The following is a 14,519-nucleotide window of genomic DNA, read 5'->3' on the forward strand; positions in this document are numbered from 1 at the left end:
GGAGGTTTAACGTGGCAAAGCTACTCAGGCTATGAGTGACGCCGTAGTGAAGGTCCCCGGAAATTTCGACCACCTGGGGTTCTTTAACGTGCACTGACATAGCACAGCACACGGGGCTCTAGAATTTCTCCTTTATTCTGTGTTCGTCCCGTGAAGTGCAGCGAGTAACAAGCATCATAGGAAGGAACGTCTTAGGCCAGAGCGCGTTTCCACCTATCGGAGAGACGCAGGAAGAAAGAGACTTTGTTCGCATTCCTTCCGTCTTTGCAATTATTTTTCCCCACTTGGGGGTTTATGTGGCAGAATAGTAATATTTAAGGCCATTTTATACAGAATACATGGCCCGCCGCAGTGCATCATTGGCTACGGCATTCTGCAGCTCAGCATGAATTATGTGTTGGTTACAATGGTTTATGGTTTAATGGGGGTTTTACGACCCAAAGCGACTCAGGCTATGAGGGACGCCGTAGTGAACGGCTCCGGAAATTTCGACCACCTGGGGTTCTTTAACAAGTTACGGCGACCGCATTTCCAAACAGGCGAGGTGTAAATAAGCCCGTCAACTGATACTTCTTGCTCTCGTTTCCGTGCACTTCTGTTCGCGAAAGCGCTCAAAAGAAGCAGTTAAGAACTCGTTTTGTGAGCGAAGCCTAGTAATATTGTAACCCTTGTCACACAGGCAAGTTCAGCGTCACTTTCAACGAGTAACAACACTCGCCGTTAGTGTCATTCGCACAGTGTCACGCGATGAACTTGAGTGACATTGAGTGTAGAACGCACTTGGCGGGAAGTGAACTCGGGGAACTCGCTACGCTAGGCCTAAACACACTTATCGCTGTTCGCGTGCACAGACAGCCTCCCTCCTGCAGTGCGGTGCGAATTCCTGTGCAACGTCGGCTTGATATATGCTGCGGAAAAACAGTTCACAGCAGTGTCGGCGGCCCGTAGCACGAGCAGGTGTGCGCTTTCCGTCTGCGGTCGCGCCTGTCACGCACTCCGTTAACAAAGCGCGCCATACGCGTTTAACTCGGGAACTAAAAAAGATAGAAGAAAACCAATGGTTGCTTCAGATAGGGGAGGAAAAATTGAACCTAGAAGCCAAGCTTGATGACTGTAGATTAATTAGTTAATTAATTACAGACAACAATGTCGAAATTGCGTCGAAATATTGCGGACGTCGATAAAGCCACAAAAATGATGTGACCTCATATCCACCGAAAGTCGTCACGGCATAGTGAAAAATGTCACAAATGGCCGGAAAAACGTCGGATTTGTGACAAATTAGATGGAATAATGTGTAATTAAGCGTAATTAACACTTAAGATCTCCGAAACATGTATAATTTGGGTATCGATATAGCCACGGGAACGGTGTGCCGTCACAGCCACCGGTAATCGTCACGGCATAGAGTCCTCGCCATTTTTTCGACTCGAGGACTCTGGCGAACCAGGCCGCGCCTTTTCTCTCGATTCAGGCTAATGCGTGCGCATCTACGTGTGCCTTAAAAGGAGGCCCTTTAATAAAACGGAGTGCTATAAGGAACAGCCTACTCCCTTCTTACTACATGTTTATATTCGTGTTTAGAGTGTAAGTGGACTTAGGTACCGTACCTAATATATCGTCCCGTAGTTCGTCATTTGGCTGCGCAGCATATTGCCGGAAAAGCTCCATTCTAAATGACATTTTGCTTCTCAGTATAGCAACCTACCGCCAAACTGACACATTATCGAGGCGAAGTTCGCGCCCCTATAGCTGACTTCGTTTTTAAGCCCAGTGGACGCACTATCTACAAACATAGAGCTTCCAATTGTTACCTATAGAGGCAAAGCTGTCGCCGCCGTGTAAACGAGTTTCTCGAAGAACGTACTTCGTCCATCGCGGAAATAATCGGAAGGCCATGTTTCTTACTTGGCTCGGCTGGAAACGTGGATTTTACCTCTAAATGGTACAATGGTTGGTTGGTTGGTTGTATTAACTCTATGGCACGAAGCCCTCCTCTGTGCGCATATTAAGTTAATTCAATACTGCGTTTTTTCCTTCTTCGATAGATTTAACGCAAGTGAAAGTTAAGTGTTAGGCTGGCATGGGAACTTTCACGACATTTCTTCGAGGTTTGCCTCGAGAAGCGTCGTATTTTTGCGGCTGAGTCCACGCTTTGTGCCCAACGATATTCAAGCCACGTAAGAATCCTCGTCCTGCCGGAATTCTTGCATCTTCATGGTGGATGAAGTGTAACGCCGCCAGCTTTCCCTCTAGTTACATTGGGATACTCTGTGTCTACAAGGTCTGGTGTTTAGCATTATTGTCAAGGAAGTATTCCAAGCTGCGCACCGTTCGCGAGAGTTTTGAATCGTTCCCCTCAAAAGCCGCTACCGACTGCTTTCATAGTCTGTTTTTTTTTTGTTTCATTGTGCGGTGATTGGTTTTAATGGTTTTATTAAGGATTAACGTCCCGAAGCAGCTCAGGCTATGAGGGCCACCGTAGTGAAGGGCTCCGGAAATTTTGACCACCTGGGGTTCTTTAACGTGCATTGACATCGCACAGCACACGGGCCTCTAGATCATTGCGGTGATAAACGGCACAGTCCCAGTCGCCGGTGGCCATACAGCAAAAAGTTGCGTGGACCACCGGCATGATCAGCCCGTCATTTCACTTTGACTTGCACTTTTCTGAGTAAGTTTGATGAGAAAACCAAGAAAACCGGAGCGTACTGCAGCCGATTCAAGGCTCGTTGAGTGGCAGACGTAGAAGCGAGCGCGGCTGGCGGAGGCTCGAGAGCGAGGGTCTTCAGTAATGGACATCACACGCGCCCTACTTGTACATATGTTATAGTGAAAATAGAATACTTGTTTATACTACCTCTCTCCCTCCCTATCCTTTCTGCCTCTACCCTCACCTCTTTCATTTCATTTCTCCAGTCTGCCTGCTATCCCTCTATTTCCGCTGCCCCAGCTCAGGTGCTTCCCTTGCGACGCAGATGCGAGGGGCTAGCAAAAATATTTTCCTTCCTTTTATTACTATTATTAAATGAACCATTACTACTACTACTACTACTACTACTACTACTACTACTACTACCACTGTTACTACTACTACTCCTGCTACAGCAACTCTACTACTACTACTACTACTACTACTGCTACTACTACCACTACTACTACTACTACTACTACTACCACCACCACTGTTACTACTACTACTACTCCTGCTACAGGAACTCTACTACTACTACTACTACTACTACTACTACTACTACTACTACTACTACAACTACTACTACTACTACCACCACCACTGTTACTACTACTACTACTCCTGCTACAGGAACTCTACTACTACTACTACTACTACTACTACTACTACTACTACTACAACTACTACTACTACTACTACCACCACCACTGTTACTACTACTACTCCTGCTACAGGAACTCTGCTACTACTACTCCTGCTACTACTACTACTACTACTACTACTACTACTACTACTACTACTACTACTACTACTACTACTACTACTTCAGTAATGACATCTGCCAGCCTCTTTCCGTTCGCTGCTCTCTGCCACCGGCGCGCTTCGCATGCGAAAGGGGGCGCAGCGACAACGCATTTTGAATCGGCTATTAAGTCGTTCCTAGGAATGTAATCGACAGGAAAAAATACATTTTCGTTTGTTATAGAGTGCCCACGGGCGTACGGCTACGTTTTTTTCGAGCTGGACAGACTCTTCAGCTTCTCTTTAAATAAATACACGTGATAAGACGTTGCTTCATGCTTCTGAATGTACAGAAGCTGTGCGATGTCAGTGCCCGTTAAAGATCCCCAGGTGGTCGAAATTATACCGGAGACCTCCACTACAGCACCTCTTTCTGTCTTTCTTCTTTCACTCCCACTTTCCTCCCTTCCTGTACGGCGCGGTTCAGGTGTCCGCCGAGATATGTGTGACAGATACTGCGCCATTTCCTTTCCTCAAAAACCAATTTATCGTCTCATAAAAATGGTCTATATACTGTCCATATACTTCTTATGGGCTATATCTTAAAGATATTTCCTTTTGTCTATCCGTAGTCAAAGACATTCTATAGACAAATGTCTGCAAAAAGCGTACGGCCACAAATTTGTAGATTTTCTATGTAAGATTTGTACTGCCTGTAGAATAATCTATATATTTGTCTTTAGAAATCATTCATCGACAAATGTCTATGTACAGTCTGCAGAATGTCGAAAGAAAATTGTGCAAAGGCTGTGCAGAGAGAGAGCACGGGTGGGGCATATACGGGAAGGACAATTGGACCTGCGGCTGCAAAATTTTTTTTGTATGTGTACTATGGGGGACCAAATTCTCCAGGATGCGTGACAAGCGATTTTGGCTAATAGCTGCCATGCTTGTCAGCGGTCACCTGCTGTCATTAGCACACCACACACAACGCGAGCCCGACTTTCACTTCGACAAGTGTGGTCTCCAGCCCGCGGGTAATCACAGAGCTGTCAGCTTCTGTTCCCGATGACGTGTCCTGGAGAGTTTAGTCCCCAACAGTGTACATTCATGAGGACACACAGCCTTCAGAGTCATGTTTCGACCAACGCTGAAAAAGTGATCTCTTACTCGGGTCTGCCGAAGATCATCATCATCAGCAGCCTGACTACTCTGTAACTGCAGGGCAGAGGCCTCTCCCATGCCTCTCCAATTAACTCTGTCCTGTGCAAAGTGGGGCCACTGTATCCTCGCAAACTTCTTAATCTTACCCGCCCACCTAATTCTCTGCCTCCCCCCAGCTACGCTTGCCTTCTCTTGGAATCCACTCCGTTACCCTTAAGGACCAGCTCTTATCTTGCCTTGAACAGGTAACAATAAGTTCAGAAACCGTGGTGACCGAGCGCACTCACCTGCTGGCAGACGTCCATGACTGCCGGGGCTCCGACGGTGTCCTCACGCGTAGAGGGAAGAATACACGACGAGGATGCTCCGAGTCTGCGATGATGGACACCGGCCGTCCGTGTCAGGGTCACCTCCTCTACTCTTCTGACGGTGACAAAATCGGAAGGGTGGGCGGCGTTTAACGAAGCTCACATGCCAGCCACGCGCCCGACGAAATCTTATCTCCGCAAAGCAAGAATAGCGCCCGGCTGTTCTGATGCAAACCGGTGCCGCTGGCTTTCTGTGCAGGAAGACAGAGGGAATAAGCAAAAAAAAAACAAGAGAAAAGGAAGAGAGAGAGTGAAAGGACGTTCGATGCACGTGGAACAGCTGTTGCAGAAAATCGTTGAACTACGGACGCTTCCTGTCAGGTCCCAGCGCGTCGCCGTGTGTAGTCCCAGCGACGACAAATTGTGCCTCTGCGCGGCTTGCACAGTATACTCATGCCTTCGTCACCTAAGGTAAACAGGTGCCCGTCCCCTGGGCCGCTTGCCGGGAGGGTGCGCGTAGAAACACATCCTGCACGACAGAAATTTCACGAGGACAGCGAGTCCGCTACATCTCCCTGCCTTGTCTCTCATCTGTAGTGCGACACACGAGGGCAGTACTCGACGAAGCGGAAAGCAAAATATGACATTATTTCTTTTTTTTTGTCGAAACAATGTATTTACAGATCCATTTACACTGAATCGAACATCACAAACTAAAGGAAATATTTCCTACAACAGTATAGAGACCAGTAGATGACCTGTCTTTCCAGCACCAAACAAGGCCATTGGATCCTTCAACAAGTCGCTCTAGACCTCGTTGATCTCCGTATTCTTACGGTTCCTTCCCTGCTCTTAAGTAACCCCCGAAGCACCCCCGTTGCAAAACACGCTGCTGCCGAATGCAACCCGGGCGGAGGCACTGCTCGTGTTATCCGCCATACCAATCCTCTTGAGTCGACCAACGTCTACACTGATGCTTCACGAGTTCAGGTCGGATCTAGTGTTTGCTCCATTGCGCGTGACAGCCAGATAGTGACATACACCTTGGGTCCTTGTACTGATTCACCTCCTACCACTTACTTCAGAAGTTTTCCCGGTAATCGCCCGTAAACAAGACTTCTCCCTAGCACCTCCAAACCCCTTCCGGCTATACCATACACACCGATTCGATGCAAGTTATACGCGCAGTTCATATGGCTCGCATTCCTGCGCAACTAAGAGATGGTCTACAAGAGGCTCTCGCCAAATTCGTCCACACACAGTTGCACTGAGGAGCATTACTGGTCACGCTGGAACCCCAGGCAATGAGGTCGTACAAAGTCTCGCCGGCGAGCTTCAACACCTGACTCCAGGGATCCCTTGACCGTATCCACCAATGTGGGACAGTACTCTACATTACAAACATGAAATAAATATTTAATATGACAACATTACAGTAACTATTCGTATCCTTTTTGTTCCTGAGAAATCTCTCACCCCCCCCCCCCCCCCCACTACAAATTCTCCTATGCATTCCCTTAAATACGCTCCTCACTCCTGCCCCTTCTTTCATCCACCCCCTCCGACCCTCCCCTGTAAGCCCGAATTGCATCGAACCCCATGATAACCTGGAATATTTTCTGCTATTCTACCTTGCTCCCATTCAATCCCCCCATACCCCTTCCCCCAACATGCCCGGCCCGGCTGACCTCGGAACAGCTGACGGACCAGTTGGCTTTGGTGGCCTTGGCGCAAGATATCCTCCACGCTTAGATGCTGTGTCGTAATAAAATTGTTTCTCTTTCTCTCAAATTTCCTTGGTTTCAAAGAATGTTGATTTTATCCTTGTACAGGTACAGCCTAACGATCACCTCAAGCCGTTATTCCTGTCTGCTCGGCATGAATAAGGCAGTGGTGACAAAACCGTGTTTCTCTCAGCATGTTCAACGCTGTTATGCTTTCGGCCGAAGTTGTTCTCTCTCTTAGTGAACATTCACCGGAAAACTTTTAGAATTGCTGCAAAGAAATACTGGCGCACCGTCTAAGAACGGGCGCGCATCTTACCGAGGCATTGCAGACAGAGAAGAACATGGCAGCAAGACTCTTGATCAATGATGTCATCCGTGGCAACATTGACAAACACTTCAGCACAGACGAGAGGGTGGAAGTCTTCATAAGCTAAAAAAAAAACAAACTCATTGATAGTGCAGGCCTATGCGTCGAAACCCGGCCACAACCACCAGCCACAATGGTCGAGATGGGTTACGATCATGTAATAATCTGCGATGAATGAAGTCCACACTCTGTGCACTCTGCTGCTGGGGGGCTTCAATGCGAAAGCAGGGGAGAAGTGTGCAGGTGAGCAGGTAGCACGATCTATGTCACAGAATTCAGGAATGGCGGCGGTGATATGCACCTAGAACTTGCAAACAGAAATAGTTTAAAAATCACTAATACATTACTCCGCAAAAGCGAAAACAGGAAGCGAGCCTGAAGGGAGAAGGTAGCTACAAAATAACCGCCATGATCTATCTGGGCCTCTCCTGGCTCCGTGCGGGAGGTAAAGGTACTAGCGAAGCGCAGATGTACCGACCTTGAGACCGAGAATTTCAAACTTAGCCCAGATTTGGGAAAAATAGCCAGGAATAGTCAGGAAGAAGATGGTTAATGAGACAAAAGTACGGTTAAATCTGCTACAGATCAGGCTTCAACCAAGGACGGCCAGCATATCGTACAATCTGTGAACGGCAACTTCATCAATATCATCTCGGAGTGCAGAGTTGAAGTAGGACGCTTGTTAGATGGGATGGTGCTGCAAGCTCTCTCATAAATAAAAGGATGTCATTAAGAAACGCCAAAGTGCCCAGCCCCAAAGACAAGATACAACAAACAGAACTGTTAACAATATGCGGAATTATATAAAGGAGGGACGTCTATAGCCGAGCAATATAGACCGGATGAAGCCTGAAAGTATCGCAAAGGAAATTAAGCGGGAAACCAGACATATATACGAGAAAGGAGACAAAGTATAGGCTATACGTTATGTACAGTTTACGCAAGTTATTTGAAGCGGCACTGCCAGCGCATTGTCGTCTTCGACGTAGCACAATCCGTGCTCTCACATTTGTTCGAAAGTCGCAAACATTCTCTTTAGTTTTTTTTTTTTTTTTAGAGCGAAAAGCTCCTCCCATGCTGCGCCTAGCCCTGCAGCTATGAATACGACAGCCTCTAAATTTCCAAACTAAGCGTACATGCTGACTGTAGGCGCCAAAAAATTATTGGTCTCAGTTAATTAGGAAATTGACGATAAGAAACATCCTCTCAATTCGTGTCCGCGTGGTAACATGATTTACACGTGGAAGCGGCTTTCGTGCACTGCTCACCTTTTGTTATTAAGAAATCCGGAAAACCTAATTTAGAACAAGCTGTATAGCATCCAGAGATCATCATATACATTTGGTCGAGCTGGAACATCAGCAGTTGTCTTTAACAGTGTTTAACAGGGCGCAGAGGAAGGAAACGCAAATATACCGGAAATTATCGACAGATTCGGCACAGCCACCAAAGTCCTCGACAGGAATTAGTGTAAAGATATCAGCGAGAAAGGTTGCCAAACGGGGAGATTCGAACTCTTCTTTCTTATTTACTGCATGTTTACCGCATATACTCAGAGGGTCAGATCGGGAAAAGTTAAATTATGAGAGGTAATGCAGAACACCTTAGTAACCCCTAGTTTGCTTATTACATTTGCCTTCTAGGTAGCGCAGGCGATGACTTACAGTGCATGTGTAGAGACCTAAACAGGCGATGTACAACGGTAGGCTTAAAAATAAATATTAAGGTAACTAAACTAATGTTCCACAGCCTGGGCACAAACACTACATGCCGGATATTGCACTACATGGTATGAATGATACGTAATTGGATATTGGAACTACTGAGTACAGCTGTGAGCGGGCTTATCTACAGCGCTACACAGGCGCACTGCGGGGCAAAGCAAACAGGATTTCAAAAAAGTAGGTACAAGGTTTCACAGGAAGTGCTTGATCTGGAGCGCAGCTGCAGAGACATACAAGCGACAAAGAAACAAGCACCCTGCCCCTAATGTTTCATTAATGCAAAATGCATTGGAGGGCTGCACCTGGAGGCCTATCGTCTCCATGCTTTCGAGCGGTAAATTTTCAACCAGCACCCGCTCTTTGAACCCTCATAAGGAATAACACTCATCCACACACAAATATGTAATTTGTTTCTGCGTAGCTGGATGTGCAAACTTCATCCCCTTCCCCCCATTATATATATATATATATATATATATATATATATATATATGTGTGTGTGTGTGTGTGTGTGTGTGTGTGTGTGTGTGTGTGTGTGTGTGTGTGTGTGTGTGTGTGTGTGTGTGTGTGTGTGTGTGTGTGTGTGTGTGTGTGTGTGTGTGTGTGTTGAGGGGGTGTGTGAGAGAGAAACTAAGAACCACAGGGGATTTTTTAAATATTCATTTAATTTTATGGTGCTGATTAATGAAGAATATCACTGAATATGTTATCATTTAAATATAATTGATTAGAAAAGCAGAAGAAAAACAACATAATGCCGCCAGTGGGAACCGAACCCGCGACCTCCGAATTACGCGTCCGGTGCTCTACCAACTGAGCTACGGCGACGGATGTCAGATCTTCTGTTCTCGGGGGTATTTATGTTCACAAGTGACCTAACCTTGAGAGCGCTCATCAGCGCCACCTACGTTCATAAGCGGCGGACGTAGTACGTCCTGAGTTACCGCTGGTGTAACGTGGAACGTCATCGAACTGCGAGGGTGGAAGTGAGAACTTTTATGCTTCCTATGGCATCAAGGCTGCCAGAAGCGAGGCCCTCGTTAAGCAATTAAGCAGACAAGGGAAGGGTATATATTTCCACAGCCACCTGTCTTGGAAACCTTCGCTTAGTTGCGTACCCTCAAAAAAAACAAAAAAAAACATGCAATATGTTTTTTTTTTATTTCATCGTAGGCGCTCCTGTTAATTACCCCATTCTATCTTCGTGGCTCGGTCTATTCGCAGGAGGGTCGTCACATGCCGGCTGCTGTACGCGTTTTCTCCTTCCGTTATTGTTTGCGCTATTCGGGGGCTCGTTGCCATCTGTCGCTATTAACGCGATAACATTAATGGCCCCGTTCAGCTGACTACCCGGTGTCGTCGTGAGTGAAAACTCCCCGCTGAAGCTGAGGCTCGTGAGAACCAGGCTGCCCACCGGATTGTGTGCAAACTGCCCACCGTGGCAGGTACCAATTAAATTAATGACTTAGGTAGCAAGAAGCTGCTCCGGAAGAGCAGCCTAGGTCTCACAAGCCGCACCGGCGGTTGTGTTTCGAACAGCCACCTGTCGGGCAGTGGTGCATCTCTTAATCACAACTTTCCCGGTTCTTCTGATACACAAGGACAGCGTTGCCCACAGTGAGCCATAAGGGAGATGTGAGAAGCGGTGTCAGCGCTCTCGAAGGTGTATACCACCCGCTACCGCACGAGCCAGGCAGTCCCAACAGTGGATGCACTCACGGAAGCGGGGAGGAAAGTACTGCATATAACCATCGCTGTCACTTATTCACCAAGAGGTAGGGCAACTGGTTGCTGTCTTTTGCTACAATTTGGTTACGAATGAGGCGAAAACACAATCTCACGCCTTGAATATTGCAGCAGGAACGCCCTCACGTCGGGCATGAAAAAGGCGGATATAGGCGCTTAAAGGACAACTGCATAGGTTCTAAAAATCGACGAGCTTAAAATGGTCGAATATGTGAAACTTCCAGGTAAAGTATGCGAAGTCCTTTTGGCCTAGCGTTTGAAACGGTGACGTAATCACCAATTAAAACTGCGATGGCCTTCAAGCTTCTCCGCAGCGCACAACGCAAAGTGGGGGACGCATGATGACGTCGTTTAGGGTATCGGTACATTTCCAACGCATAAACACCTGCTTTGAAGGAAAAAAAAAACCGATGCCATAGCCCGCCCAACGTTGTTTGGCAGAGTCCAAAGAGGCATGGTAGGGTGTGGCTGACGGCAGCGGTAATTTGAAATCATACCTTCCGTGATGTCGCACTGAACTTCCCCGCACTCCTTCGATGCTTTGAGAAGAAGTGCAAAATTCAATAGTCGGTTACGTCACTATTTTAAATGGTAGTGCAAAAAACTTGGCATGCTTTACCTACAGCCTATATAGATTTGAATTCTTCAGTATCGCGCAATTCTCAAAAAGTGGCGCAGTTGCCCTTTAAAGCTTTCCCGAACAAGCTTCACCGCTAAGAGCACTGAGCTAAGAGTGTGAGCAGGAAGCCATGTCCGACAAACACCGTCACAGTGGGGAGATTTATCAGCGCAGAAAAACAATCGCCAACGTGCTGAATTCGTCCAGCGACAGCCACGAGCAGGAAAATGTACCTATAAATGTCAAGCGAGCACGCACGAGCAGTGGGCGCCCAAGAGCACAAGTTGAAGGGCCTTTGGGAAAGCATCGAGCAGGTTGGCTTGACTTCCCGCTTGTTCATTGCCAGTTAGTGCGCGCGTGACGTGAACACTCCTTGTGTGCTGCTTCGGGCGGTATGCGGCCGGGAGCCCCACCAAGCCCACCTGTGCAGTATGCCGTTTTTGTAAACAGGTGCAGTGGTCGCTCGAGTGCGGTTACATTTGGGACAGTGCCTGGACACTCGCGCGCGCGAGCGGCACAAACTTGTTCTTCTTTTTTATATTTTTGTAAATATTGTAGGTAGTGAATAAAGATCTCCTCTGTCCTTTCTCGCTATCGCTTCCCTCTGTACTTCTCCTTGCCATCCTCCCCGTGTCCCTTTATATTCGCCGGCTGCAGCTCGGGCATAGATAAACATGGCTCGGGTGCTTAAGATATTAGATACCACTTGCCGTGTGGCCGGCACCATTTTTCCCGTCCTATATTTGTGCAGTAATAAACCCCTACTATTACTACTTTTAAGAGCGTTGTGCTGTAGTTAACACCTCAATGCAAGACTTGCGAAGTCGGTAATAAGCGGATTTGCTAGAATGAAAACACCGGAGTGTTTTTTCTAAACTTATCAAGTGTTTGTTTGGCATTTATTTGAGCACGTTTTTAGCGTTCTAGTAGTGTTGATATAAGCTCCGCAGCAAACAACGGAGGTGGGGGGGGGGGGGGGGGGGGTCTGCTTGAAATCACTAGGAGAACCAGCAATAGCATACACAGGTACACTCGTGCTCTTATTCCGCTTTGGCTAAGGACATCACCCGCGCCCCACCTGTATATATGTTATAGTGTAAATAGAGTACTTGTGCATTGTACCTCTCTCCCCCCTATCCTTTTTACCTGCCGCCGCGGTGGCTCAGCGGTTATGGTGCTCGGCTGCTAACCCGAAAGACGCGGGTTCGATCCCGGCCGCGGCGGTTGAATTTCTTTGGAGGAGAAATTCTAGAGGCGCGTGTACTGTGCGATGTCAGTGCACGTTAAAGAACCCCAGGTGGTCGAAATTTCCGGAGCCCTCCACTACGGCGTCTCTCATAGCCTTAAGCCCCACCTCGATGGGCACTTCCCTGGCGTACACGCGAAGCGCCTGCGCGCCCAGCACGCGCCGCGACGGGCGTCGAAAAGTGGCGTTCACCTCCATGCTCCTGGTGCTGGCTCGCTCCCCCTCCCGAGCCGACTGAAAGAATGTCAAGCCGTGAACAAAAGATGGTTGGGGAGCGCTGAAAGGACGAATTAAACCGCGAAGAAAAGTTCGGAGAACACGAAGCTATGAAGAAAAGAGTCCTCGAGAGCCCCGCGGTCCTCCGATTGTTGTCAACCGGACCCCGCTTCCGACGCGCGCGCTAGCGCCCGTACGCAGGCGCCGATATCTGACATGCACAGATATCTGCGCCCCGCTCGCGCCTGCTCGCGCGTCGCGCCTCGCGCATGCGCAGACAGGCTCCAGCGTACGCCCGTGCGCGTAGGCGCTCCGCCCGTACGCCTCGGAAGTGTCCATCGAGGTGGGGCTTTAGTCGCTTTGGGACGTTAAACCTTGTAAACCAAACCTTTTTACCTGTCCCCTAACCTCTTTGCATGCCCACTTGCATGCCGTCACTTGGACGGCTGGGTCTGAGCTGCGCATCAGTGCCTCCCACTGCTCCATATTTTCAATGTTGCTATGTCGTTTGGGAAGATTTGAGCATCCCCACATCATATGCGTGAGGTTGGCTGGCTGAGGGTAGAGTTTACATGTACCTGTGTACTTGTCTGGGTAAATGTGCGAGTAAATTGTGGGATGAGGGTGCGTATTTGTCTGTAAGCGGCGCCAGGTGTTTGCTTGGGCTTTAGTTAGTGTTTTGTGGCCTGCAGGATATTCTTTGCGGGCCAGACGGTAGGCCTGCTTAAGTTCCTGGTATGCGGTCAGTACATCCTTCTGAGAGCTACTGCCGCCCCCGTTCTCTCCCTTTGCCCGGTACGCTAGCTCTCGGACGGTGTTGTGGGCGGATTCGTTGCCTGGAAGGGAGGAATGAGCGGGTGCCCAGATGATGCTGACCGTGTGTGAGAGGGTGAGGTCTCGAAGGATTCTGGCCGCGTGGGGCAGCAAAATCTTGTCCCTAATATCATAAATAAAAAAGTTGAGAAAGCAATTTGATGTAACTAATCGTCTGGTACGAGCCACATCCTCGCACTAGCCACGCTTTTCAAATGTTACATCATAGCTTACCACGCATGCTAAACAACCTCACGCGGAATAATATCGATGTGTCTTGTTGTCGGATTTCACGATTGTACCAATATTTCTGTGATATTCGAACATGTCCTAAGTTGTTGCTTTAATTTTTTTTGTCATTGTGACTGCTTTCGAAGGAGATTGCTATTGCTAAATGATATTTCTGTTGGATATTCTCCTCTGTAAATTGTGCAATCATTCATCCTTTATTCCTCAAGGCTTATCTCGTAAAATTTCTGTTTTTTTGCTCACCTGTAAACTGTATTTCCCATTTTTTTGCGCTTTTTTTCTGTTGAATTTCTGTTTGATGGCTTAAGTTTGATCCAACTATAAGTTTTCTTTATGTACTAATGCTGTGCCTTCCGTCGCTACCCCCAGACAGAGTTTAAGGCCCTTCAGGTTACTCTGAGCAACTATTTCCTTAAATACCCTAGAAATTGTATATTTATGGAAATAAAAGCAATTAAATTATTGAGCTCTATCACGTAGATAATGTCCGCCTTGATTTACAGTTACCCTGCAGAGACAGCACCGACGTATCTTTCGCAGTTTTTAAAGCAAAAATGAAAACAGGGTGGTAACTAGAGCCGTTTAACACTGACAGCTGCAACGTCGCCATCTACTTCGTAGTTAACTCATTTCATAGGAAAAGCCCAACCGCAATGCAATTAGCGTCAGGATCAGTGCTATTATCCACGACAGGACAGCTGCATCCACGGCAGAGCCTCCCACGACAGGGCCTTCCTCGCACTCTCCTAAACCCTTCCAGCAGACCTCCAGCTGTGAATATATGCTCCAAGCAGCAACCCATATGTCTTCCGCCTAGCGAGTCAGTTTTTTTCCCGGTAAAATATGTCCCGCAGAACTTGCAGTTCTTGCAGTCACAGATGTTTTCAGTGACGCCAGCCGTCCC

General features: G+C 47.7%; 1 protein-coding gene across 2 annotated transcripts in view; it reads right to left on the bottom strand.

Moving 5' to 3' along the window:
* The window catches only part of LOC149335322 (ATP-binding cassette sub-family C member 3-like), a 64,317-nt gene extending 59,365 nt beyond the window's left edge, over positions 1-4,952 (bottom strand). For both annotated transcript variants that reach the window (XM_089552009.1, XM_089552007.1), the window contains exon 1: positions 4,888-4,952. In XM_089552009.1, the coding sequence (XP_089408135.1) occupies positions 4,888-4,905 (18 nt within the window). In that variant the 5' untranslated portion in view covers positions 4,906-4,952. The remainder of the gene's footprint in view (positions 1-4,887) is intronic.
* Between the last annotated feature and the right edge of the window lie 9,567 nt (positions 4,953-14,519).

The sequence above is a fragment of the Amblyomma mixtum genome, chromosome 7 (assembly GCF_055824585.1).
Source record: "Amblyomma mixtum isolate Tamu chromosome 7, ASM5582458v1, whole genome shotgun sequence".
Taxonomy (NCBI): domain Eukaryota; kingdom Metazoa; phylum Arthropoda; class Arachnida; order Ixodida; family Ixodidae; genus Amblyomma; species Amblyomma mixtum.